The sequence below is a fragment of the Mustela putorius genome, unplaced genomic scaffold, assembly GCF_011764305.1.
Source record: "Mustela putorius furo isolate JIRA1106 unplaced genomic scaffold, ASM1176430v1.1 tig00003898_pilon_pilon_pilon, whole genome shotgun sequence".
Taxonomy (NCBI): domain Eukaryota; kingdom Metazoa; phylum Chordata; class Mammalia; order Carnivora; family Mustelidae; genus Mustela; species Mustela putorius.
In genome coordinates, this window is record NW_025422047.1 from 2,763,005 (window position 1) to 2,790,952 (window position 27,948).

Genomic DNA, 27,948 nt, shown 5'->3' on the forward strand with positions numbered 1-27,948 from the left:
AGAAGTTTAAAATTTCTGTGTTAAGTATTTTGTATAGGGGTGCCTGGGTGGCTCAGTCATTAAGCATTTGCTTTTAGCTCAGGTCATGATCCCATGGTCCTGGGATCAAACCCTGCATTGGGCCCTGCTCAGGGGAAGCCTCCCCCGCCCCACTCCCCCTGCTTGTGTTCCCCCTTTCTGTCAAATAAATGAAGTCTTTAAAAAAAAGATATTTTGTATAAATAAATATATTTCTTCCTAGAAATATATTTCTAATAGCAATTAAACTATACTTGAATGCACATTATGTAACCTTTTTTAACAAAATAATTATTTGAACAAAGTTCAGGTAAAAAATGATATGTTAACCATAGAATATGAATGAATAATGCAAATTGCTTCTAACCTTTACTGTTCAGCATTATTTCCTAGAAAGGCTATTACAATGAGTGGTTTTAATCATGTCCATTATCATCCAAATGAATGATAGAAGAGTACAATGTGTAGGAGCAATAATTAATATGACTTAGTTTGGCCTATTTGGGCAGTTACAAAAGAGGAAATAGATTAATATGACATACAGGAATTACCACAGTTAAGTATGTGTAGAAGTGGAACTCAGGAACTAGGAAGGTTGCACAATTAAAGCTCATGTTCTTATTAGTATGAGCATCTCTAAATGTTAACCGAAAGGGGTAGACTTTAAGAAGTATATATTAAAAACCTGAGGGGGAAAAGAGAGAGAAAAAAAAAGGCTGGCAGACCTCTAGGAGGCAAGTAAAGAACTTAAAAATTATTTAGGTTGCTTGGAAGACAGATAAGGACACTGGTTATGAGAGATGTATGCACTATGCCATTATCTGAAAGGTCAAAAGAGAAATCTGTGGATAGTTAAAAAACAAAACAAAACAAAACAAAACAGGAAAACAAACTAGAAATAAGTTCACACAGACATTTACAAACACACTGAAAGTATTTAGAACATTTTTTTAACACTTAATGTTTTTTTTCTGAAATACTAAAAATATATTGTCAAAGAAAGGGAGAATCTGAAAAATAAAGACAAAAGGTAACATTAGGTAGGACTAGACAGCCAACACGAATGGCTGGACCAAGTCCTGACTTTCTTTCCGTCAATGAGGACATCCAGTAAAGACAGCAAATAAGAGGAAGAGAAGCTGCAGAGAAGTTTAATTCAGTTTTACTTGGCATTGACCTTGTCTGTACAGGATACTAGGGAAACGACTATTCCAAGGGCACTTTCTGAGAAAATCAGTGGGGCAGTAACAGAGAGCAATCTCCTAGGAGGAAATAATAGAGCAACTTGAGAAATTCCACAGCAATAAATCACCATGACCAGATGGTATTCAACTGAGAGTTTCTGAAGTAAATAAAGTGTGAAATGGCTGAGCTACAGATGAGGATATGCAATGTATCTAGAAAACCAGAAACTGTTTTCAGATATTGCGACTTTGCTAATACGGTCGCTTTTCTGTAGGAAAGAGAAAAACAATCAAATTAAGATTTATAGAATTACAGACCAGTGGCTCTCTTGGTGATAATGGAGAAACTGATAGAGTCTAATTAAGAATAGCTTCCTTCAACATCAGGATATGGTTAACCTGCTAAGGTCAAATCACCCACTGAGTCTATAAAGAGAACACTGTTTTTCTCCATCCTATTAAACTTATCTGGAGATGTCAATAAAATACTAGATAGAAGTAAACCAGTAAATGTAATTTATTTGGGAATTACATGAAGCTTTTAACAAGGTCACATGAGACTACTGGGGAAAATAAATAAGCACAGTCTTTGGGAGGAGAGGCCACAAGAGAAACTTCTGTCATTAATTGTAAAACTTGCTAAGTATCAAAAACAAAGTTTCAGGGACAATTTCTCTTTTCTTCCCTAACACTAAGTTACTTCTTCCCAAAGTACAGATCACCTTCAAACAAACCAACAAACAAACAAGCAAACAAAAAAATTTCACTATAGACAAGATACAGAGTAACAGACTAGGGAAGAAAGTTATGCTCTGAAATCAAGAAGAAAACAAGAGATTAAAAGACAATGGCAAAATAAGCATGTAACAAAATTTTTACCTATCCACTGGAATATGAATACCGTAACTGGGCTTAAGTTTCTCATCACCATGCTCTCTGTAAGCATCAGAGTTTAATAAAAACTAACAAAAACTAACACGTAGTAAAGTAATGAGATGGATTTTCCATATTCAAATGAGGACTGTCCCTCTCAAAGTGGTGGTCTTTGCACACTATATGCTTATTCCAATAGTACTATATACTTGTCATTAAATCACTTCTAAAATTTCCTCTACAGAACTGCCTTCAGAGGCAGTGGCATATCCCAATGGGGACAGAGCTTCATCCTTCAGCAGCAAAGCCAGAAGCCATTAGGGAAGAATTGCCTTTTCCCCAAAAAGCAACCTTTGTTAGTCCAATTCTACAGCCTCTGATTATCATCTCTGTTACACAGAGCACAGGGGAGCCGTATTATATGGGAAAAGGCAAGGGCCATGCAGTAGCGGCTTGAAGAAATCATACAAAGGCCTGGGGAAACCTCCTATGCCATTATTTAAGAGCTCTCCAAATGTCAGAAAGTTCTCATACCAAACCAAGACATGTTTAACCATATGACTTACACTTAACTCTTAGAATTTTCCTCTGAAGCCATGAAAAATGCCAGTAGCCTTTTAAATATTGTGGGTTGCTACAAATCCCCATTCTCCTTGGCCCAATAACCTGCTACCTTCATTTCAGGCTAAATATATAGTTCTTTAAATAGTCCTCCTATGGCCCCATTGCTTGTCCTTTCATTGTTCTGGTCACTTCCCACTCACTGAACTATAGCTGCCTCTGTGTCCTGTGTTAATGCAATCTTTCCCTGTTTAAAAAAGCAATTTCTGTTCATTTTAGGAAATACAAAACCCATTAGCAAAAAATTTAAAATTTTCACATTAACATTATCTGGTGACATCTTCTGCTAATCCACTGTCATTTTTATTTTCAGTGTTCTTTTTTAATAAATACCGTTTGCAAAGATCTGAGATCCAATTATTTATCCTGCCTTTTTCTTAAATTGCTATAGTTGTAAATGTCTTAAATGAAGGTGCTATAATGAGACACAATATTCCACATTAACTCTGTTAATGCCACCCCTCAGAGCTTGTTAGCTGCTTTGGCAGCCACGATGTACCAATGACACATATGTGACGTCACACAACCTCAAAGGTTTTTCTCTCAAGTGCTCATGTTAAGCGATAACTCACCCATCCTGTATCATGGAGTTGGTTTTAGGGAATAACATTCAGAAATCTTTATATTTGCACTTATTACACTTGATCTGGTCAGAGTTAGTACCAACTCCGAGCCAATGAATATAAATCAGTATTCTGAATGCATCATTCAAAGTATTAGTGATTCCAAGAATCTCTGTGTCATCTACATATTTTATGAGTATGCCCCTCAAGTGCTCATTCAAATAATTGTTTAAAAGAAGAAACGTGTAGGATAAAGAAAGAGTGATACAGCCCTTCCTACATGTGATACTGACTTATTACCAACTTCATATTAGTTTTATTTAACTAAATATGAATTAACTATTACATCTTTGTTTTTATCGTATATTACTTACATACATGCATTCTACATATAAAATCTCATATTTTTGAAAAACGAAGTGAATTAAATCAAATTTTAAATATCAACAGAATTCAATATTGAAAGGATCTGTGTAATAAAAAAAAAATCTATCCCAAATATGAGTAATACTTTGCTAATGCTGTTTAATTTTAACTGTATATTGGTGGTGTGATATTTATGAGTTAGGAGTGGTAAAAATCAAAACAGGGGCTGAACAGGAGCTAGATCCTAGGAGATCATGGACATAAGAGCTAAAACTAGTCTGTTGGGGGAGAAGTGGGATGGGGAGATTAATTTGCTAATGTGGATCTGTACTTTGAAACAAGGCTATACTTGTTAGTATGTACAGACAGGATTAAAAAAGAAATAATCAAAATGTGATATCTATTTGTTCAAATATATGTTAAGTGAACCTTGAACTTTTCCAGGGAAAGTACATAGAAAAAGGGGAAAAAGATGAAAGCAATCTGAAGTCATGCTATGCTAATTAAATAGGGACACAGATATAATAATTGCATACTATCAGCGGCATTCACTTCTGACTGGAGTCTATTATTTGGTAATGCATTCATTACTGCTTGGTTTATAAAGTACTACAGTTATTTACCTGAAAGATAAATAGATAACCTGTACTCTAACTTTTTTGCTACTTGATATGTTAAACAACCTTCATACTTTAAAAAAAAAAAAAGCAATTATCAAAGCACAGCTGAATGGCCCCAGAGCACACAGGCTCCATTAAATTTGCTTACATCTAATTACTCCTGCCTGAGGCAGGTGAGAAATTTACTCTTATAAGATCTTTCTTTATCTGGTAGCCAAAAAATAAAATGAAATAAAATCAGTGATTTTCAATCTAATTACTACCTAAAACTATTTGTAGCACTTGCTCTTTCAGACCCTATAAAGCTGGGCTTTGTGCAATAACCATTATAATTATGTTTTTAACTGCTTAATACAAACATTTCCTCTTAGAAAAATTAGTGTAAATCATCATCAATGTCAACTATGAATTCATTTCCTGTATCTTTCAAATTAAAATTTTAGGGTCATTTAAAAAGACTGTTATTTAGAAACTGTGGTACTGTTCCAGTTTCCCCAAATGTATAAATTTATCTCATCTTAAATATCTTTTAAAAACCAAATAAAAATGTGAGATTAACAAGTACAACATAAGAAGCCAAAAAACTCAAAGATTCAATCAACCATAATTCAGACACTGACTTTTCTGGACCTATTAAAAACAGAAAAATGTATCTCCTAGCTCCATTTCCATTGAAAAACCACAGGCTTTAATTGTCTGTATTCCATCTCTTCCATGGGAAACTTCTAGTGGTTTTTTATAGGTGAAGATAGAAAGAGAGGTGTATTGAATTTATGTTGCAGTACATTTATACAGCAACCACGCTTCTTTTTTGCCAAACAGGAAAGCGGAACAACAAATGAAATGTATGAGAAAGCTCACCCACTAAGTAATATTTACTCACATTATGTCACTGCATATCAAAGGTCACTCACTATTACCCCTGGACCTCCTTGGCAGTTAATAATAATGGGTGTAACACTGACGTTAAGCTGTTCAAAAAACTTTCACAGATAAAGTCTCATTTTAGTAATAAATGTTTAGTAGGACAGATGCTAAAACATTTGTTTTATTGATAAGAAAATGGGAGCTGTGAAAATGGAGGTCCTGGGTCTAAGTGGATTCTCTAGGACTGCAAAACTAAGACATGATAAAATCAGGCACTGAAGTGATATTTTGATTCTGAGTCCAGTACTCTTTCTTAAAGATCAAGTTAAACTATAATAAAATAAAAAAGGTGCCCCTTATAGTGCATAGACAGCAATGCGCCACAATCTGTAACAGTTCCAATTAACCTGGCATACCTTCTTAGAACAATTTTGTTATAAGAATTAGAGAAATAAATACCCCCAAACAATGGAATATAATGAGGGTGATAATTTTGATATTAGGCATACAGTGAAAAGTCTAAGAGGTAGCACAACAGATTATTATAATAGGCAGAGAGTAGTCCTCAATTTAGGCTGCCCCTTAGAACCAACTGCTTGGCAAACTTTTAACAAATACCAATACCTGTGCCTTGCCCCCAAACCACCAAAATAGACTATCTGGGTGTGGGGCCTACACATAAATATTTTTTCAAAGTCTCCCCAGAGGATTCTAATGTGCAGCCATGGTTAAGAATAACTGATAAAATATTACACAGGTGGATGAACAAAATATGGACAAGGCTTTTCCAGTTAAATACAAGGGAAAGAAGTACATGAAAGAATAGAAGAAAAAGTCCCCAAAGGTTTGAAATGAGGAAGAATGGGAAATATCTTACAGAAGAATAGATTGCTGATTTATACTCCTGAAAGAGATACAATCTTCTAGATACAGTGTTTGCTGCAGTTGAGTTTCTTACCATTATTCACTATCCTCTTGGGTGGTTCTCCAGACTCTTATATATAACAAGAGCTCTCAGACTATGCAAAGTCCTACCAGAAATTAGACCAAAGAGTACAACCAGGAAGAGAGAAAAGGTGCCTGACCACAGGGAAAGAAGTGAGAGGAGTTGCTTAATCAAATTGAAAGCATTTCCTGCATCCCAGGGGGGAGGAAATAGGAACACCAATAAAAAGTATAGAATTACTGCCAAAGCAATCTCAAGTAAGAACAAAGCTGGAGGTATCACAATCCCAGATTCCAAGATATACTACAAAGTTGTAGTAAACAAAACAGTATGTTATACTGGCACAAAAATAGACACATAGATCAATGGAACAGAATACAGAGCCTAGAAGTAAACTCACACTTTTACAGTAAATTAATCTATGACAAAGGAGGCAAAGAATATACGATGAAGGGGGCGCTTGGGTGGCTCAGTTGGTTAAAGCCTCTGCCTTTGGCTCAGGTCATGATCCCAGAGTCCTGGGATCAAGCCCCGCATCGGGCTCTCTGCTCAGCCAGGAGCCTGCTTCCTCCTCTCTCTTTGTCTGCCTCTCTGCCTACTTGTGATCTCTCTCTGCCAAATAAATAAATAAAATCTTAAAAAAAAAAAAGAATATACGATGAGGAAAAGACAATCTCTTCAACAAATGGTATTAGGAAAACTGGATGATGACATGTAAAAGAATGAAACCAGACCACTTTCTTACACCATATACAAAAATAAAGTTGAAATGGATTAAAAGATCTAAATGTGAGACCTGAAATCATAAAACTTCTAGAAGACAACATAAGCAGTAATTTCTCTGACATGAGCTGTAGAAAAACACCTTTCTAGCTTCGTCTCCTCTGTAAGGGAAACAAAAGTAAAATTAAACTACACCAAAATAAAAAGCTTTTGCACAGTGAAGGAAACCATCAACAGAACTAAAAAGGAACCTACTGAATGGGAGAAGATATTTGCAAATGATACATACAACGTGGGGTTAATATCCAAAATACATAAAAAACTTATACAACTCAACACTCAAAAAAACCCCAAACAGCTTGATTAAAAAATGGGCAGAGGACCTGAACAGACATACAGATGGCCAACAGACACATAAAAAGATGCTCAACATCACTCATCATCAAGCGAGTGCCAATCAAAACCACAGTATCACCTCATACCTGTCAGAAAGGCTCAAATCAAAAACACAGGAAACATCAGGCATTGTTGAGGATGTGGAAAAAAAAACCCAACAATACCCTTTTGTACTATTGGTGGGAATGTCAATTAGTGCAGCTACTGTAGAAAACAGTATAGAGGCTTCTAAAAAATTAAAAATGGAACTACCATATGATCCAATAATTCCACTTCTGGGTGTTTATCCAAAAAAATGAAAATACTAATTCAAAAAGATATATGCATCCCTATGTCTGTTGCATCATTATTCTTATAGCCAAGATACGGAAGCAACCTAAATGTCCACTGATAAATGGATAAAAACGATGGGGGGGGGTGTCTGTGTGTATTTATGGATACATAGATAGATATAGATACAGACACAATGGAATATTACTCAGCCATAAAAAGAAGAATTAAATCTTTCCATTTGCAACAACATGGATGGACCTTGACAATATAATGCTAAGCGAAATAAGCCAGTCAGAGAAAGACACGTGATTTCACTCATATGTGGAATTAAAGAAATAAAACAAACAAAGAAAAAGGCAAGAAAGCACTTTTTTATTTATTTGTTTTTTTTTAAAGAAAACAGACTCAAGTATAGAAAACAAACTAGAAGTTGCAGAGGGGAGGTGAATGAGGAGATGGGTGAAAATAAAACAAAAACGAAAGTGTTGAATTATAAAAATATACACATAAACAAACAGATTAAAAAGTAGAAAGTAGAAAACTCAAGTTATACATTGTTAAGCTTTCATATGTTAAGGCAAAAGAAATAATCTGGGCTCAAGAAAAAAATTGTTTTTGAGATACAATTCCTGAGGCAGTAACAAAGACATACTCCACTTGAATGAATTAAGGAAAAAAATGAAGAGATCACAAATAGGGAAGTTGTAACATAAAATAATTAATGGTCAGCACCAAAACCTGGTCAGATATATAATTGTGTTAAAGAAGTTTTACAAATCTACTGTTAAATGTAAATGTCAAATTCATTTTTGAAAAAGAAACAATATATGTAACTGAAAATAATTAGTAAAAATAACAGCAACAATATGGGCTCAAACTTCAGGGCCTAGAAAATGGTAGGGGAATGTATTGGAAAAAGCAAAGGATGACCAAAAACTAGATATACACCAAAAGGTACAAGCAAAGGATCCTTTAAATTAGAAGAAATAAATGTATGAAGATAGCTTTTCAATGCAGAAAATCAGTGGCATTTTCCCAGGCAGAAAGGCAAGATTCAAAGTTAAAACCCCTCAAAGATACCCAGCTCACAGTGAAATTGCCAGACTAGAGATTCTGTTAGGTCTCACTAGACTTGAGTTTGGAAACTCTTCCTATACAAAGTTAAACAGTAAATGCTTTGGGTTTTGTGAGCTATGAGTTCTCTTTTGCAAATACTTAGCTCTTCCACTGTACCAACACAGCAGACATAAAGAAAAAATGAATATGAGTAAATGAGCATGAGCATGTTCTAATAAAACTTTATTTATATATTCAGGTGATGGACCAGATTTAGCCTGCAAGTAATAGTCTGATGATCTCAGAACTTCGTACTGGAATTACCTGAGGAGCTCTAAAAATACACATGTGCCTCAGTTCCATCCCCAGATATCCTAATTTAATTGATCTGGGTTGCATCTTGGGCACAGGATTTCTAAAAGGTCAACAGTTGACTCTAACGTGAAGCCAGAGTTATAAATCATTGTTCTAGAAACTTGACCTATGTATGCCGTCTATGGAGTGGGAGAGAAAGGGAGGTAGACTAGATGTCTTTATTTGGCTGTGACATTCCCAAATGTACAGCCTCAGGCTCTCCCATACAACATATAAATTAACTGCAAGAGTACCAGAGCATGTAGTCCTGAAAATATTTATATTCATCTCTATTACAAGCTTATAAACTAGTGCATATCAGATCCAACACAACAAATATATTTCTGAAAAACTGCGGCAGGTCAGTTTGAATCAGAGGCCAATCCATTGTATCCCTGGGATCTAAGGATTCCTAATAGGACTGTTTCTGGTCTTTCTATGGGCTCAGCTCCTTAAATTTTTTATATTGACTAGGAAGGACTGAAAAGATGTTATCATTTTTTTAATATTGATATTTAAAGAATAAGTTAAAGAATGCTTTTGAAAAGATTAAGCTAATTCCTCCCAGCAAACAAAAAACATTAAGATATCCCATATTGAAAAAGTAGAAAATAAAGAAAAAAGCAGTAAGTCATGAAAAGCTGATGACAAAGTGGATAAAATTTTTAAAAATGAGAAATAACTTATTATATCATAAACTAGGCTATAAAACATCTCCTCAAAATTGCAAGTAACTGAAATACTTCCAAATGTATTATCTCAACAAAATGTGATTGAGCTAGAAATCAATTACATAAGAGACATACAAAACCCTCATATTTGGAAACTAAGTAATTTAAGAAATTAAGTAATGCATGTCTAAATAATTTGTGGGTTAGAGAATAAATTTCAATACAAAGCAGAAAATAAATTGAACTAACTGGTAATGGAAATACAACTACAAGCTGCAATTAAAGGAAAAATTAGAGCTTAAACATACCTACTAAAAAACAAGAGTGAAATTTAGTATATATGTATACATTAAGTAATTAGAAAGCATTTCATAACATATGCAAATATTGAATCATTATGTTATACACCTGAAATGAGTATTATGTTGCTTATGACAATTATATCTCAATTAACAAAAATTTAGAAATGAGGAACAGCAAATTAAATCCAAAAAGAGTACAAGGGAAGGAATAATAAAGATAGCAGAAATTAGTAAAATAGAAAACCAGTATGTCATATAGAAAACTACCAAAATTAAAAGACTAATAAAATTGATAGCTCCTATAAAACCGATATAGGCAAGGAAAAGAACAAATTACCAACTGGAATGAAAAAGATGACATCACTACTGATCCTACAGATGATAGCACAATGAGAAGACTATACCTACTATTTTCACAACTTAGAACAAATGGAAAAATTCTGGGAAAAACAAATTTATCAAACTGAAATAAGAAATGGAAAATCTAAATAGTCAATCTAACAAACTGGATTTCTAATAGAAAACTTCCCTAAAAGATAGCTCCGTGCCCAGATGGCTTAAGCAATAAGTACTTCAAAACACTGAAGAAAGCATTAATAACCAGTCTTACAGAAAAACTTTCAGATAATAAAAAAGAAGAAACAACTACAAAGCTTTATGAAACCAATGTATGCTTATTATCCACATCTGTCATTACTAGGAAAAGAATTCTAGGTCAATCCCTCTTAGGAACATATATGCAAAATTCCTTAACAGAGTAATAGCAAATTGAATACAGAAATACATATAAAAGACAATTCATCACAAAACATTACATGGCAATAAAAACAAATTAAATACTGATTCATGATGTAATATAGATGAATCTTGAAAACATTATTCCAAGTGAAAGAATCCAGTTACAAAAGACCACATATTATAGGATTCCATTCACATGAAATAGACAAATGCAAATGTATGAAGGTACAGAACATGCAAATCTATAAAGAGATGTGAGGGGAAGGTTGGGGAAAAATGGGAAATAATTGCTAAGTGCATACAAGTTTCTTTTTGTTGATTATGGTGATAATGGCATATCATGAGAATATACTAGAAAACACTGAATTGTACACTTTAAATGTGTGGATTACTGTTAAAAAATAGTGTACAGTATATAATAGATTTATGCTCAGGCCAAATAGATTTAGAACTCAAAATGGTAGGGGAAATTCAGAAAAACAAATGTAAAGAGTTCTTTTTAGCTATTCTCAATGATCATATTGGTGGTAGCAATAGCAGCACTGTTATTCTGAGATTGTTTCATATACTGCTAAATTTTTAATATCAATATTTATTAATATCCTGAATGCAAACATGAGTTCCCTGGAGCAGAACAGATTATTATTACTACTTACATATATTAAGTAGATAATACCATTCTGGCTCTTCTCTGCCCCAGCTCTTATCTCAGGAACAAGGTGATGAGAATGAGATGTAATCTTTCAAGAAATTGCTCTACAGAAGGTAAGGAATCCCCCCAAAATAAATTTGCATGTTTATTTAGGAAAAAGGAAACAATTGTTTCCCCTCCCCTTCTGAGTTTCTTTGAATATGTAAAGGAAAAGACTTGTGTCTTCATACCTTAGAATGTAAAAAAAAAAAAAAACCAAAAAACAAAAACCAAAAAACAAAACAAAACAAAAAACCCACAGGGAGGAATAAATTAGTGTCTTCAGTTTTATAACCTTGATGTCTCCAAGATCTTGGCCTCATTCTGGCATCCTTGAAATGCAAACATATACCTCCAGAGAAGTAAATACCTCTGCAGTTCTCACTCTTCAGTCATACATTACATTTCAATGCCTGTCTTTTAGCCTAGGTCCCAAGTTTCTGTTAAATTTGCTCAGAAAACCCTAACTGTGCAGACGTATTTAAAGAACAGAAGTAATGAAAAAGCACAGCAAATCAGGGAGAGGTCCAGGACCCCAAGAATAGCTTTCCAGGTCCTTCCCTGTTACAGTACTGTGGCCCAGATTAGCATGTGAGGTCAATTAGCATCATAGTAACATTCTCCATTTCTCACCCAACAAAAACAACTCCTCTCATGCACAGTCACATTCACAGAGACTGGGGTGTTGACCAAAGCATACCCTTCAATAAATTCTTAATTCCATCTGGTTTGAGAATATAACTATACCCCAAAAATCCCAGTACAGGCTTTAACAGTCATTGGATTCCAGATGTCATTATGCAAGATGCTCTCTTCAAAACAACACAGTGTCGTTCTGTTATCTGTCTGATCCCAACCCATGTACTGTGGGAAAGACAATCCCCTTTATATCTCTGGTACCCTAGGTCGTTAGAAAACAAGCAGAAAAGCCACACTGTCCAGTAATGTTCACCATAACCAAGACTAGCTGCAGTATTCCCACAGTTGGAATCCTTCGCTTGGCTTCTGATACTCCTGATCATTGATCTTTAAAAACATCAACTGCCATAATGATTAGAATATTAAATAGTCTTTCCTGGGCAAGGCCACGAGCCCTCTCCCTGCACTGACACGATGTTCCATTAAAGTAAAATAATCTTATTAGTCCAGTCATTTAAAGCTTTGTTGTCCCTCCAGGCCCAGGTCTAGATGCAGCCAGTCTCCTGGAAGAGAGCTCCCTCTAGTGTCTCTATTTGGACTAGCAAGTCCTCTTCATGACGATGAACTTCAGGATCATGATTTTGGTCTAATGCAGTACCCCAAATCTCTACAGAACATGTGGCACAGAGGGAAGAGCAATCAAGTTACAACGAGTATATTAGTAATATCTCTGAGGTTAGGAAAATGGTTTTCACACAAAAATAACTAATGAAGTCCAATGAGGTCATCAATTGGTATATTATACCAAATACAGCTCTACCTGGGTGTCATAGGTTTTCTATAAATGTATTTTATGTAACTTCACAAAGGATTTATCAGTAATATTGATTCACTGTATCTCCTCCAAATTTATCTCCTAATATTAATAATAATATTTATTTGTTATTAAATATTAATATTTATTAATAATAAATTCCACTTTCACTGATATATTTTGTATTCAAAGGACTAGACCAAGCTATGGCAGGCAGTAGAAATCTGTTTTCCATTATACCTAGGTAGATGTCTTAGCAACATACTGTTTTGATTTATGCCCACAAACAGAGCAAAAGCTCCACTGTTCAGAATCTCCCACTATATAATTCATCAGTAATTATCAAGTCAGCAGAAACATGACCAGAATGGTAACTATTGCCCTTAAACCAGTAACTGAGTGGTAACTGTAATAAACTACCCCTGCAATGAGTCATCAAGTGGCACTCTGTCATTTAGTTGCTGCAAATTATCCAGGTGGAATCTTTAGATACAGCTTGTACATCAGCAATTTCCCTTCTTTGCAAAAATAGGTCCGAGTTTCTCTCGACATTAGTTAAGTAGTCAGCATCAGATCTGAGAAGGATATCTAAAATTCTCTAGCTTGGAGGTCCTATTTCAACCTCACATGAGGTCATGTGAAGTCACATGATTTCACCCCTCCATGGAATTGTAATTCACTTATAGGCACCTTTCTATTTCCTATTATTCCCTCCATTTCCATTTATTACCTGTTTGACCCATATCCTTTCCCCTGTGATTGGTCTTTTTGGTTCAGTAGATGCATTATAAATCCAGAGGGCCAGTAAAAACAGCAGCCTTGTTAACGCATCTCCTTGGACTCATTCCCAGGCTGACACTATAGAATTCAACAGATAATCACAGACACATGCCCCTCCGTTTACAGACAGGCCTTAATTTGTCTACATGGATGAAGCTATGACACAACCTAAGAGTCTTTAAGAACATGCACTGTCAAACTTACGGTATTAATATTGTGTTTAGTGCACTGATAATACTTTCCTTTGGTACATAGTGCAGATCTGTGGGTGATGAAGTCTCTCAACTTTTGCACATCTGAAAGTGTCTTCATCTGATCTTCATTTTGAAATTTATTTTTACTGAGCATAAAATTCTTGGTAATTTTTATTGATTTTCCATCACTTTAAAGATGTCTTATCATTTCCAGTTTGCATAGTTTCTGAAGCAAAGTCCGCTGACATTTTTATCTTTGCTTTCTGCATAAAATCAATCTTTCTTTCTTTTTTTTTTTTAAGATTTTATTTATTTATTTCACAGAGATCACAAGCAGGCAGAGAGGCAGACAGAGAGAAGGGGGGGAAGCAGGCTCCCTACTGAGCAGAGAGCCTGATTCGGGGCTTGATCCCAGGACCCTGAGATCATGACCTGAGCCGAGGGCAGAGGCTTTAACCCACTGAGCCACCCAGGCGCCCCTAAAATTAATCTTTCACACTGGCTGCCTTAGGATTCTTTCTTTACCACTGGTTTTCAGCAATTCAATTATGATGTGCTTTGTGATTTTCTTCACATTTCTTCTGTTTGGGGTGACTGAAATTTTGGATCTGTAAATTTACAGTTTTTCTCAAACTGGGAGAATCTTTTGGTCATTATTTCTTCAAAATATTCTCCTCATTCCCTCTCCTGAGGCTCTACCACTTGTTAGGCTGCCTGATACAGTCTAACAGTTTGCTAATGTTGTCTTAATTATTTTTAGTCCCTTCTTTTTCCCTCTATGCTTCATTTTTGACAGTTTTATTTATCTTCAGGTTTACTCATCTTTTCTGCAATATCTAATTGCCATGCACTGTTCATTTCAGATAATGCATTTTTGAAGTTATATTTAGGTCTTTTAATATTTTGTATTTTCCTTGTCATAATCATAATTTGACTTTTTTTGAGCATACTAAGCATATATAAGAGCTGTTTTAACTTCATTGTAAGCTAGTTCCAAATCTGATCTATTCTGGTTGATTTTCTCAGTATCAATCAAATGTTTTTGCTTCTTTGCATGCCTGGCAATTTAAATGCAAGGCATTGGAATTTTACATTACTATGTATTAGATTTTCATAGTATTCCTTTAAGTAGTTTAGGATTTTGTAGAATGACCATATGATCCAGTAATTGCACTACTGGGTATTTACCCAAAGAATATGAAAACACTCATTCGAAAAGATATATGTACCCCTTGCTTATTGCAGCATTGTTTACAATAATGAAATCATGGAAGGAGACCAAGTGTCCATCTGTAGATGAAGTGTGTGTGTGTGTGTGTGTGTGTGTGTGTTGTACTCAGCCAGAAGAAAGAAAGTTGCAACAACATGGATGGGCTTAGAGGGTATAATTGTAAGCAAAATACATCAGTCAGAGAAAGACAAGGACCTTATGATTTTTCATATAGAATTTAAGAAACAAAACAAATGAACAAAGGAAAAAAAAAGACTCCTAACTATAGAGGACAAACTGATGATTATCAGAGAGGAGAGGGTGAGGGTAGGGGATAGGACAAATAGGTGAAGGGGATTAAAAGTCCCCTCAATCACTGAACACAACATCAAAAACTAATAATATGCTATATGCACATATATGAACATAAAAAAAAAGTACACTTATCTTGATGGGTACTAAGTAGAGAACAGTTGACTGACTATATTGTACACCTGAAACCACCATTGTATGCTATCTACTCTGGAATTTTAAAAAAACAGAAAAAATAGCTTAGGATTTTGATTTATTTATTAGATCAGGTTCATAGCAGCCTTTGGACTAAGACTCAAGACCACCAAGGCACTAACTGTTTGAGGACTCAATTAAGGTAAATCTAATTTTAATGACATGGACAACAATCCCTAAGACATACAGTTGAGTAAAAAAGTCAAGCTGTCAACCAATACAGAGTATGATACAGTTTATGTAATATTTATTTTAAAAAAATCCCATAAAACAATCATAGCATTTCTACTCATACACAATACATATAGCAAAAGAAAAATGTGATCTAGAAAGATGATCAGTTATTACTTCTGGTACATATCTCTGGGAAAGGGAGTAGCTGGAGAGAAATGAGAGAACAGAAACACATGGAAACTTTATCTAGAAAATTTTAAGATTATCTGGCAAGAATTTTCATGTAGTTTTCATGTAATTACTCATACAATTTTCATGTAGTATACAATTTAAAAAAGTATTTCTAAAAATCAGGATTGTTCTTAAATATAATGTATACAAGGTTCTTTAAATAATTCTAAAACCCAGAAACTTCTTAAAACAGAAGATTTAATGTGCAGATTTCATGAGTTCACTGATGCCTACAAGAGACCAAGGTAATGTGACACAATTATCAAAATACATTTTTATTCAGCCATGTAGAACTGACGCTTTTCTAAGACCACTCCTATAATCTAATGGGCCACAAAATTTTGCTGAATTCCTCTCCTGACAGAAAGGTCCTATTGTCCCACTTTTTGATTAAAAACCTTTCTGAAAATTTTAAATAGGCAAGGAAGAAAGCTTGGAAACCTATTTCACATCATTTATGTTTTCACATTCTTAGAAATAATGCCCCACTCAATAATAAACCATTCCTTAACAGTGTTCTCAAGAATGACTTTTACCATTTCACACCTTTAGGTAATCAATAGAAACTATGTACTATAAATGTTAAAATCAGATCTATACTTTTGTCATTGGAATGCTGAAGACAAATTAGCTCAGTTTTACACTTTATCTAAAAGTTTGGTACAGTTAAACACCATCTCTAACCCCTCCATAGAGAGACACACATATCCACATAGACAAATGAAAAAAAGAACCATACAGTATCAGTTACACTATAATAAAGGTGTCACAGAGGTTATATCATACGGCTCTTTCTAATGAGGTAAGTTCTCTGGGTTCTAATCCATTCCATTCTCCACTCCATTCTAGTAAAAGTGACAGAATGTGTACTGTCCCATGAGGTGTCACATGAACTTCATTACAAAGTAGGCAATGTTAGGCAATCCAAAAGAGAGAGCAACAGACAAAGAGAAAGCAAGAGAACATAATCTGTATAGATTTATATAGAAACTCAGAGGACAAATATATCTATAGTGAGAACTTCAATCATAAGTGTTGCTGAGCAACCTTTTCTCAAAAATGAGAATACCCCACCTCGATCTTTCTCTTGTTAACAGCTGAGGAGATTAACTTCAGGTTCTCTATATAACACTTTCCACTACAGAGAATGTTTCACCTTCAACAAGGACAGAGTAGCTTCATGTTTACCAAGGAGAAATATTATGGGATCTTTCTTTTAATGTTGTTTAAAATGTGAATTTGTCTTTAAAATCTTCCACAGCTTGAGACCTTGCTATTTCAGAGATCAGCAATGTAAACTTGCAAATGAGGTACATGATTTAGGCTTTGAGAAACCTGAGGCTCCAGGGCATTTACTGTAATAGATTCGTGAAATAAATGTATTGAGCTCAAACCCTACGGTTTCTTGAAAGTGAATATAATTATAAAAATTCAAAATAACAAATTAAGTGTGTTCGTATATAATATCCATATTTGAATCACATTACCACCTGCCTGTTGTATCCATGCTAACTGATCAAATGACATTCTCGCAAATATAATTTTCTTACCATCCCCTACAAAAACCCACTACTCTGCTTATTTCTGACACCACAAAGCCAACCATTCTATTTTAGCATATTCAAAATGTTTAAAAAATATGAAAAATATGACATGTTGTGTGTGCCAAATACAGATTTTAAGAAATTTCAAAAAAAGAAAAAAGAAAGAAAGAAACCAACCTTCTTATCCCATTTCCTATGAACCTGTGTTCTGAATCCTATAAAAAGAACTTTAATCAAAGGACCAAAATACAATAACAATTTTAGAGGCAGTTATACATTTAAAAAAGAAAATGATGAGGCTCACTTGTAATCACTTTAGTAAATGGTCAAAAGCGCATTTGAAACTTCCCCCTAGTCAATTTGTTCAGTTGTGACTCCACATTTTTACATTCTAAATTATTCTCCTTTTTCTGTTGTAACTGTTTATTAGTGAACACAGATTATCTGTGTGGTAACAGATAACTCCCTTTAACATCTGGCTACTTACCCAAAGCTGCTACTTTAATGATGATTGCTTGAATGTTAGACGATATCATCTCTCGGAGCAAATCTTCCTGGTTTCTCTGCCAAAGGTAAGCTAAAGGCTGGAGATTAAGCCTTTTACACCTATAAAATAAAAAGAAAAAAATCAGATGATATCTTGATGTTCTATACTTGGATCCAGAGCAATTACTTTGATTCTAAACATAATGCTTCTCTCAAGGATTTTAGCATTTTAAAATGCTTTAAAAAACATGTTTTGCATAATGAAGTTTATATATACAACATAAACATATTTAATTTCCATAGGCTATGCATAAACAGATAAAAATGAAATCTCCAGGCAGATTAGAAATATTAATTTTAGTAAGACTCTAAGTTTAGAAATCTATGCTAAAAAGCTTCCAAATGCCGATGGATGATTATTCTTGTTCTTAGAACTTCCTTAGGTATCAAAATTGTGAAGCATATGTAAAACAGGCAAATCAACTTATCCTAATAAAACAATCATATATTGATTAAATTTACAATACCTATGGTTACATGAACTATTTTTCTCTACTAACCTTGACATTTTTTAAAAAGAATTTGACTTTGAATGAAAAATAATAATAAGGACAAAAAGTACAATATACTGAGCATTGTATTACATATTTTACATTATGGTACAATAGAGAGAATATATATGGTTTTGGAGTCAAGACAAATCTGGATTTGAAATCTCCTCTGGCACTCACTAGCTACATGACTTTGACAGGTTAACTAAACTCTATGTCTTAGTTTCTTAGTTCATAAATAGGAACAAAAATATCTCCTTTCAAAGTTCTTGAGAAGATTAAGAAATTAGGAAGTAAAGCCATCCTTTACTCCTCTTTTTCTTTTCTTTCACATTTCTCACCCAATCTACCATAACACACAACATGATCATTCCTCACCAATACACTGCTAACACCCACGTCTGAGCCACCATTATCTTTGATGTCAGTATCGCTCTAACTTCTTTCCTTGCTTCTATCTTTGCCCGTTCAAAATCAGTTTTCAATGGAGCAGCCAGTATAATCCTTTTAAGACATAAAAATGAATCATGGGATTCCTCATCTCAAACTCTTCCCATCACTCCTTATAAAAGTCCTTGCAAGAGACCTACATGGATCTCACTCTGGTTAGCACATAGCTCCATCTCCTACTACTTTCCCTTCACTCCAACCCACCACCTCTGGCCTCCTCACTCTTGTCTAATACACTAGCCATGTTTCCTATCTTCTTCACTTGCTTTATGCCTTAGCTTAAATGTCACTTTCCCAAGAGGACTATAACTGATTAAAAGAAGTAAAGATAAAGAAAAGAGTACAATGCCTGGATAAAATAGATTTTCAATAAATGGCAGTTAAAGCCAAGTGACTTGCCCAGGTCAGAGTAAGTGGCTGAGATCAGATTTCAAATAAAAAAAAAACATCGCTCTAAAACTCAGCATCTGTAAGTTTGCCCTGCTGGACTATCCAAGCCCACAAGAATCTTTCTCTCAGCAAACCCCAATACTTAATAAACATACCACATATTTGGTCATTTACTCATACATGGCCTTAAAAATATTACTCTTTGGGGCGCTTGGGTGGATCAGTGAGTTAAAGCTTCTGCATTTGGCTCAGGTCAGGATTCTGGGATGGAGCCTTGCATCAGCATGGGGCTCTCTGCTCAGCGGGGAGCCTGCTTCTCACGCCCCCCTTCCCCCCCACCTCTCTGCCTACTTGTGATCTCTGTCTGTCAAATAAATAAATAAAATATATTTTTTTAATTTTTTATTTCTTTTCAGCGTAACAGTATTCATTGTTTTTGCACCATACCCAGTGCTCCATGCAATCCGTGCCCTCTCTAATACCCACCACCTGGTTCCTCCAACCTCCCACTCCCCGCCCCTTCAAAACCCTCAGGTTGTTTTTCAGAGTCCATAGTCTCTCATGGTTCACCTCCTCTTCCAATTTCCCTCAATTCCCTTCTCCTCTCCTCTCCCCCCCAAAAAAAACATCATTCTTCTTTTTCCAGGTATCTATACCCTGACTTTCAAAGACACCAAAACCTTCCTACTGCAGACTGTTTTTACATACTTACCCTTTGTAAAATGTCCCAGAGTATCTAAATCAATGTTGAGGCAGTTAATAAATACAAAAATAATAAAACTGAAAGTCCTCATGTAACAAAGGCATTATAATTTTAGCCGTCCTCCCACCAGCACTTAACACCTACCAATCAAAACGATCTCTCTACCTTTTTAGCTAAGATTTTTTAAATTGAAAAAACCTTATTCTCTTTCTATCTTTATTGTAAAATTCTTGGTTTTTGCTTTGATAGCCATAATCTTTTGACTATTTCCAGACTTAAGTCAAGCTTTTTTGCTTATTTAAATTCTTTAACAGTTCAAAGTATCATGGCTCAAATACACTTCCTCTGTAAGTCACTATTGCATTTGAGCTTGTGATATTTATTAAATATTTTATAATCTTGAAAATACACTGATGCAATACAAACTACAAACTGAAGACAGGCTAATTCAAAACTGAGTCTATAAACCAAGGGATTCCCAGTAACAACGCTTCAGAATTTTCAAGGATAAAATTAGTGGAGATATGGTTTACTCTATAAAATCTGAGTACTTTAATCATGTGTTAAAGTGCACCTGAGACTGTTTTAAGAAAAATCTTGCCTCTGTCTATGGGTATGTTCTGGACCCTTCTCCCATACAGATATAAGGCAGCTTCCTAATCAGAAGCACATTTTCATTTGGCTTTTAACTTTCATAAATAAATGTCAGCCCCATCTATAGTTTGGCTACCCATTAAACCATGTGGGCTTGAACTTATTAAAAAACACAGATTTGTAAACTAAATAATTCTGAGAATACGACCTAAAACTTGATGAAAATAGTATTTCTAACATATGGTTTAAGGGATATGCAATCCATCTCCATCTGTAGATCAGTCGTTCTCAAATGTAGGCGAGCAGAATGTAAGGAAATCTTTTTCAAACTACACATATGACCTCCCCCAACTTCCACCTCCACTCTCCCTTTTCCAGAGATACTGATATCCCCCAAATTTGAGAGCATCATATTCCTCTTCATTTAATTATACTTTGTCCTATACTTCTTTCTTTTATTTTTAAAAAATTGGATTTTTAAAAAAAGTTTTACTTTTGTTTATTTATTTTTTAGTAATCTCTACACCCAACAAGGGTCACAAACTCATAACCCTGAGAGATCAAGAGAAGCATGTTCTTCTGATTCAGACAGCCAGACGGCCCTAAAAATTCTGGATTTTTGACTGCCTTAAATTCACTGCAGAATTAAGGGATAAAATAAATACAATTAAAAAAAAAGTTTTCAAGCCAATTAATATATGTTTTTTAATACACAAGTTTTTTATGTGATAGTCAATATGAATGTGTCTTTGTCAAGAATATAAAACTATTATATAAATACAAACTTTATCTGATTTCTATTTATCACTCTGAATGGCAAAATTACTTATTTCTAGGTCAAGCTGTACTGAAGATTAATACTGAAGTCCCTATTTTCCTTTTTGCTAATATAATCATATATAAAGTTTCTATTCAGTATTTTATTTACCCAAATAAACTAAAAATGAAAAATAAATTCAAATGATGTTTTATAAGCCAACATTAAATAACCAATATTATCATTATACTTTATGGTTTTTGAATAGATGAATAGAATTGATTATTTTGGTATCTGGAGATACAATGTTTTACCATTGCTACATCCTTTGAGGGGTGAGAAAGATGAAGAGAGCAATAATCTAAAAAGTCTTTGAAAGCTGAATGCTTTGTTATATAAGTATTTTAATCACATGAATATTTCTGGCCAAGAGTTGAATTCTAAAGACCAAAGAAGGAAAGATTCCTTAATAAGCTTTTTTATTTTCCTCTTTAAAATACCACTGCATTCCTGGTGTGTTTGGATGATGTTTTAGGTTAAGCACCTGACTCTTCGTTTCAGCTGAGGTCTGATCTCAGAGTCCTCAGATTGAACCCTGCATCAGGCTCCATGCTCAGTGAGGAGCCCTCTTGGCTTTCTCTCTCCCTAGCCTCTCCCCTTTTCTCTTTCTCTAAAATAAATAAATACATTTTAACAAATTTAAAATTTAACAAATTTAACAAATTTAAAAATGCAATCATTTTACTAGCTGATTTTTATTAACAATGATTGATGAGTTAAAAGGGATTAAAAAGGCATACTGATTCAAATAAGGAAACTGAAACAATACTTTTGACTTTAAAAATCTTTGCCTTGATTTTTTATTATAAGTAATTTATTTTTCCTTACGGTAAGGGAGTTGGAGTTTTCTCCAAGTGTGATATTAGGATAGGAAAAAAAGTAAAAGTACAACTTTTGTTATTTAGATAACATAGGTAGTTATTATGTCCATGAAGCATGTAGAATATACATTTTACTTATTATTTGGATACAATTATATTTTTAATTTATTCCCATTCTTAAAATACATGTAATTTTAAAATATAGGACAAGTTTTTAAAAATAAAATAAAATATAGGAAAAATAATTGTTCTCTTACACATTTTCTACTCGAACACGCTGATAGTCAGAAAGTATAGCACCTACTGATATCCCCTCTACTTCTTCTTTTTCCTGAAAATAAAAGAAAAAAATATAGCTTTAAAAATAAATAAAGTGTGGCTATGCATCTTGCTCTGAAAATTATTAAAATACTGTGTATCATCTAGAAAACCATCTTGAAGCAGAATAATTTATGAAAATGCAATCCACATTCAGAAAAACTACATACATAGATTTAAGTCATACTCTCAGCTGTGGGAAAAATAATCATTCTTTTTACTTAAAATCCAAATAACTAGAGACTACTTTCTGTAGACTGGGCAGACTTAGATGGTACTTTCAAATGTTTTCTCACTTAACATATTTTTAAAGATTCAATGATGTTCAGTTGAAATTTTTGAGAAATTTCTATTTAAGGACAATATTTTCTCAGACTGAGTAACTTTAAAAGAAAAATAAGCAGTGGGTTAAGTACAAAAGGAGACACAATGATTTTTTATTTGTATCTCATGAAAGGTGATTAATAGGAGCATCCAGGAAGCAGAGATGGAAGAGTGATTACCTGAATAACAGTATAGCACAATGGATAAAAAAATTCCATGATGAGAAGGAAACAATGAATTATCATCAACAGAGTTACAACTGAGAACACCCAGCACTACATCCAGCAGAGTCTCATAGGAAAGAGAACTAGTCTACCCAGAGTGCTCATTAATGATGGAGATGTAAATTCAAATATGATCAAGTCTGCAATGATATAAAGCTAGGGCAGATAAAAAAAATAAAGAAGAGGAGATCAATCAAGTACATATATGGATACAGAGAACTTGGAGATTTAGAAGGACAGGTCTAAGATGAGATTTAATGTAAGGAAGTATAAGATAGTATACTTAGGGAAGAATAATATACAATACAGGTATACACTAGGGAACTGTTATCTCGAAAACAGATAGGAAGAAAGTGACTAGGGGGTAATTACTAATAACAAACTGAACAGAAATTCTCTGAATAGGCATAAAAGAAAATCCATCCCAGTATATACAGTACAGAAGAAACTACTTGAGAGAGATGACTTCATTATTAATACCCTTTCCATACTTGGAAATCTACAAAGAAAAGCAATAGTGTCTCACATAAAAACATATGTAATACTTCAAGACATACTGAAATAATGGAGTGTGTCCTAATAGGATGTCATAATAAGTAAACAACTAAATGCACAACAGTAATCTCTCATATCTTTGGAGATAAAGCCAATTTAAAGTTTCCCCTCCAAAATGATAAAGAAAGATCTGCCCCAACATCCCCAAAATAAAATGATTCTATTAGATAAGGATGACAGGAAAAAAGCTATTTCCTTTACTTCCCTAGTTTAGCAAATCTGTGAGAGCATTTGCTTATAACCTTTCTCTTCACTTCCTAATCATTTTCTTTTCATAAAAGTCATTGTATTCATTAGAAAAGGTCAAGGCATAGTGTTCCTGAATAAATACACAGATCAGAGTAGTGAACAGTGTCTCAAAAGATAAAGATCAGTTATATTCCTAACCATATAGTTGTTTATAAGTTCTGCCATAAGAAAATGTCAAGTACTGAATATTGTATGTGTGTGTGTTTGTATGTATTTCTCTGTACATCAAGAAAATAAAGACCAGAGCCACTGGCAAGTTTTCTCTTTTAACTTCAAGTTAATGTTAAGTCAAGACATTGTTAAAATAAAATTGGCATTTATTATCCATTTAAAATGTACTATCATTCTATGATTCTCATTTAATGCTCACCACCCTAAATAATTATTATTTAATTCTTCATAGTCTACATTTTTCCTCTGGAATTATTTACTATTTCCATCTCTTTTATTTTCTATTTGGTAATACCTAACTAATCAGCTCTAGAATTATATATCAAACTGAATTTGGACTATTCTTCCAAACTAGGCCTAAATCCAAATTACCTTTTTTTAATGTAAGAATCTTTTTTTTTATTAATTTTAAAAGATTCTAATTCCAGTATAGTTAACATACAGTGTAATATTAGTTTCAAGTGTACGATATAGTGATTTGACACTTCTATCCATCAGATCCATACTCATCAAGGTAAGTGCACTCTTAACCCTTTACATTCACTTATTTCATCTATCTCTTCCCTCAGCCACCTCTCCTTTATTAAAAGTCTGTTTGTTCCCTATAGTTAAGAGTCTGTTTGGGATTTGTCTTTTTTTTTTCTCTCTTTTGTTCATTTATTTTGTTTATTAAATTCTCCATGAGTGAAATCATGTGGCATTTGTCTTTCTCTGACTGGCTTATTTTACTCAGAATTATATCCTCTAAGTCCATTTATGTTGTTGTAAATGGCAAAATTTCATTCTTTTTTAACGACTGAATAATATTCCATCATATATATAATATTCCATTACATACACACAACTGTATCCAGTTGTATAAAGGTATAACGTTGTATAAAGGCTCTTCCCTTGATAAAAGATAAAGCTAAAGACTCAGTGTGGTTTTGCTGCTGCCAAATGTACAAAATAACTTAGATAAATGATGAGATCAAATGTTATGAACCCACTATTCATATCTGCCTACTTTTGATCTGAAGGAAGTTAATAACAACAGTGCAAGGTAGGGCTGACATAGGATAGTCAAGTTCTCCATCTGGGAGATCATAATCTAAACATAGATCTAACGAATGACTTTTCAACAACCGGATTACTACTACCCACTAAAAATTCACCCTAACACCTACTAGTTCTGTGAATTTGAACAAGTTAGATAATTTTCCTGTTTCAGTTTCCTTATTCACAGTGAGGATAATAACAGTTCCTATTTTCTAGGGTTACTATGAAGACTGAGTAAAATAATCCAGATAAATAACACTGTCTAGCACCTAGTAAGCACCCAGTATTTTCTTCTGTCATTATCATAATTTTCATCATTATTACTACTACTTATGTAACTACTTCTGTTACTACTACTACTACTACTACTACTACTACTGAATACTGCCACCACCACCACCACTACTATTACTACTATGGGACAAAGGCCTAACTTGACAGACAAAACCCTTTCATTTCTGGGCATTAACTTCTTGCTCATTATCACTTGAGGAGATTTTTTATAACTTGAACTGGTAAACTAAGTAAAGAAGATAACCCTAACCATTGAGGTGGGCATCATCCAATCCATAGAAGGCCTGAATAGAACTAAAAGGTAGAGGAAGAATGAATCTACTCTCTGCTTGAGCTTTCTCCACTTTCTCCAGACATTGGTACTTCTGGTTCTTGGGCCTTAGAACTTGCACTGAAATTTATACCATTGGCTGCCCTGGTTCTTAGGCCTTTGGGTTTGGACTAAAACTGTACCACCAGCATTCTGGGGTCCCCAGCTTGCAAATGGCACATCATAGATCTTCGTAGCCTCCATACTCAGATGATAATCTCTCATAATCAATCTCTTTCTGTACATCTTTATATATCCTCAGTTCCCTCTTTCTCTAGAGAACGATGACTAATATATAACCCTTAACACTCAACCCTACAGTCCAGTTACAATAAACTTTTCCAACATAGTGAGTTCTGAATCAACTAAGGCTAAGTAAGACTTTAGTTGAATCCTTAATCATTTAGAACATACTACTAACTTCAAAGAAAGGCAAAATAGACCTTTAAAAGGTAAAGATATAACAGAGTCAATCTACTCCATAAAAAATATAAAGTTAGTAAGCTCAGGCCTTGATCTATGACCTATACCTCCTGGGAGAAAAAAGTTAAAAAATTAACAATAATAGCAAAATAACAGCAGTGGAAGTGTCAACTAAGAAACAGAGAAAATGATTAGTAGAATCAAAGATAAACGGAGGCTGCATGAAGACAGCCATATAAATCACTTGGTGCCATAATGGAAATAAAGATGAATGTGTTAGAAAAAATAACTAACACAGAATCTGGGCTCCAAAAATCTGGTCACATTCAGACCACCTTCCTATGATACAATTCTATGACCACTGAGCAACGTTTAGATTCTAAATTAGGTTGCCTCGTTATTTTCAAACCCAGAAACATTATGCTAATCAATCAAAACAAGCACTCTCATCCTTTTAACACAAATGCTTACATTATAAATGAATGAACTGATGTTCCAGTTTACACAGTCTTTAACAGCTTTGATTTGTATTAATGTATACTAGAGAGAACGATAACTTCTTGGTACATCATCAAAACCAAGTCTCTAGCCTGGAGAACTATACCACAGTGCTCACCAAATATTGCCAAGCTTAACCAGTCATGTAACCTCCAACAATAATGCTAATTGTCATTGTTCTTTAGTTATTCACTTAAGCAACAAAAGAAGGGGCTTGACATATAAGGGATGGTCAACAGTATGGAGTAGCTGCAGTGGAAAGCATGCATTAAGAAACAGAAGGAAAAAAAGGCTAGAAAAATTTGGGGTGAGACCAGACTGTTCAGAAATGTGGCCTGCATTCTGAAGGCAATGAAGGGCCCTTCGCTGTACACATTTTTAAAAGCAACTTTACTGAGGCACAATTTACACACAATAAACTGTATCCACTTAAAGTGCACAATTCATTGTTTTAACAAATGTATATTCCAGTGAAACCACCACCACAATCAAAGTACAAATCATTTTGATTATACCCAAATGATACCTTGAGCCTCTTTATAGCCCAACCCTCCCTTCATTCCTGGCTTCAGGCAACTACTAATCTGCTTTGTATCATTACGCATTAGTTTGCATTTTCTCAAATGTTACACATATAGTAATGATAAAATATATAGATACAATATATATCCTTTTGTTTCTAGCTTCTTTCACTCAGTATGATTTTGAGATTGATCCACATGTATCCACAGCTCATTCCTTTGTATTCCATTTTAATCCATTGTATGGATATACCACAATTGTTTATCCATTCTTTTATTGATGGTTATTTAGTTTGCTTCTCATTTGTTGCTTCTTGTGAATAAAGCTGCTATGAATTTTCCTACATGTCTCTGTGTGAATATATATTTTCATTTCTTTCGGATCATGCTAAGGATGTTAAGAAGTAAGATAGAATCATATTTACAAGTGGAAAGACAGACTGGTGACAGTGTTAAGGGTAAAATGGAGAGTAGAGAAAGAGGAGGTTAGTCTGAAGGAATTGATGGATGCAGATAAGAAGCTAAATTCCCAAAACAATTTAAAGACAATATCAATAAAACTTGGGAACCACCAGCACAGAGAACAGGAACACACATAGAGGGTGGGACCAAGTGACTATTAGCTAGGAACTACATGTCTTAAAACAAAACGATGAGTTTATTTTACTTTGTATATATTTTTCCAGTCTGTTTGCTAAGTATCCAAAGTAGAAAAGAACTATTAGACATAATAAATACTCTGGTGCCCAAGACATATAGAAAAAGATGTGGGTGTTATCAACATACAAGAGAACTTAAAGCTGCAGGAGCAAACAAGAACCCCAAAGCAGCAGGACATGAGTGAGAAGAGGGTTCA

General features: G+C 34.2%; 1 protein-coding gene across 2 annotated transcripts in view; it reads right to left on the reverse strand.

Moving 5' to 3' along the window:
* Positions 1–27,948, reverse strand: part of DPH6 (diphthamine biosynthesis 6) — a 175,346-nt gene that overhangs the window by 48,982 nt on the left and 98,416 nt on the right. For both annotated transcript variants that reach the window (XM_004751052.3, XM_045067770.1), the window contains exons 4-5: positions 22,425–22,498; positions 17,843–17,961 (exon numbers count right to left, since the gene is read on the reverse strand). In XM_004751052.3, coding sequence (XP_004751109.1) covers positions 17,843–17,961; positions 22,425–22,498 — 193 coding nt within the window. The remainder of the gene's footprint in view (positions 1–17,842; positions 17,962–22,424; positions 22,499–27,948) is intronic.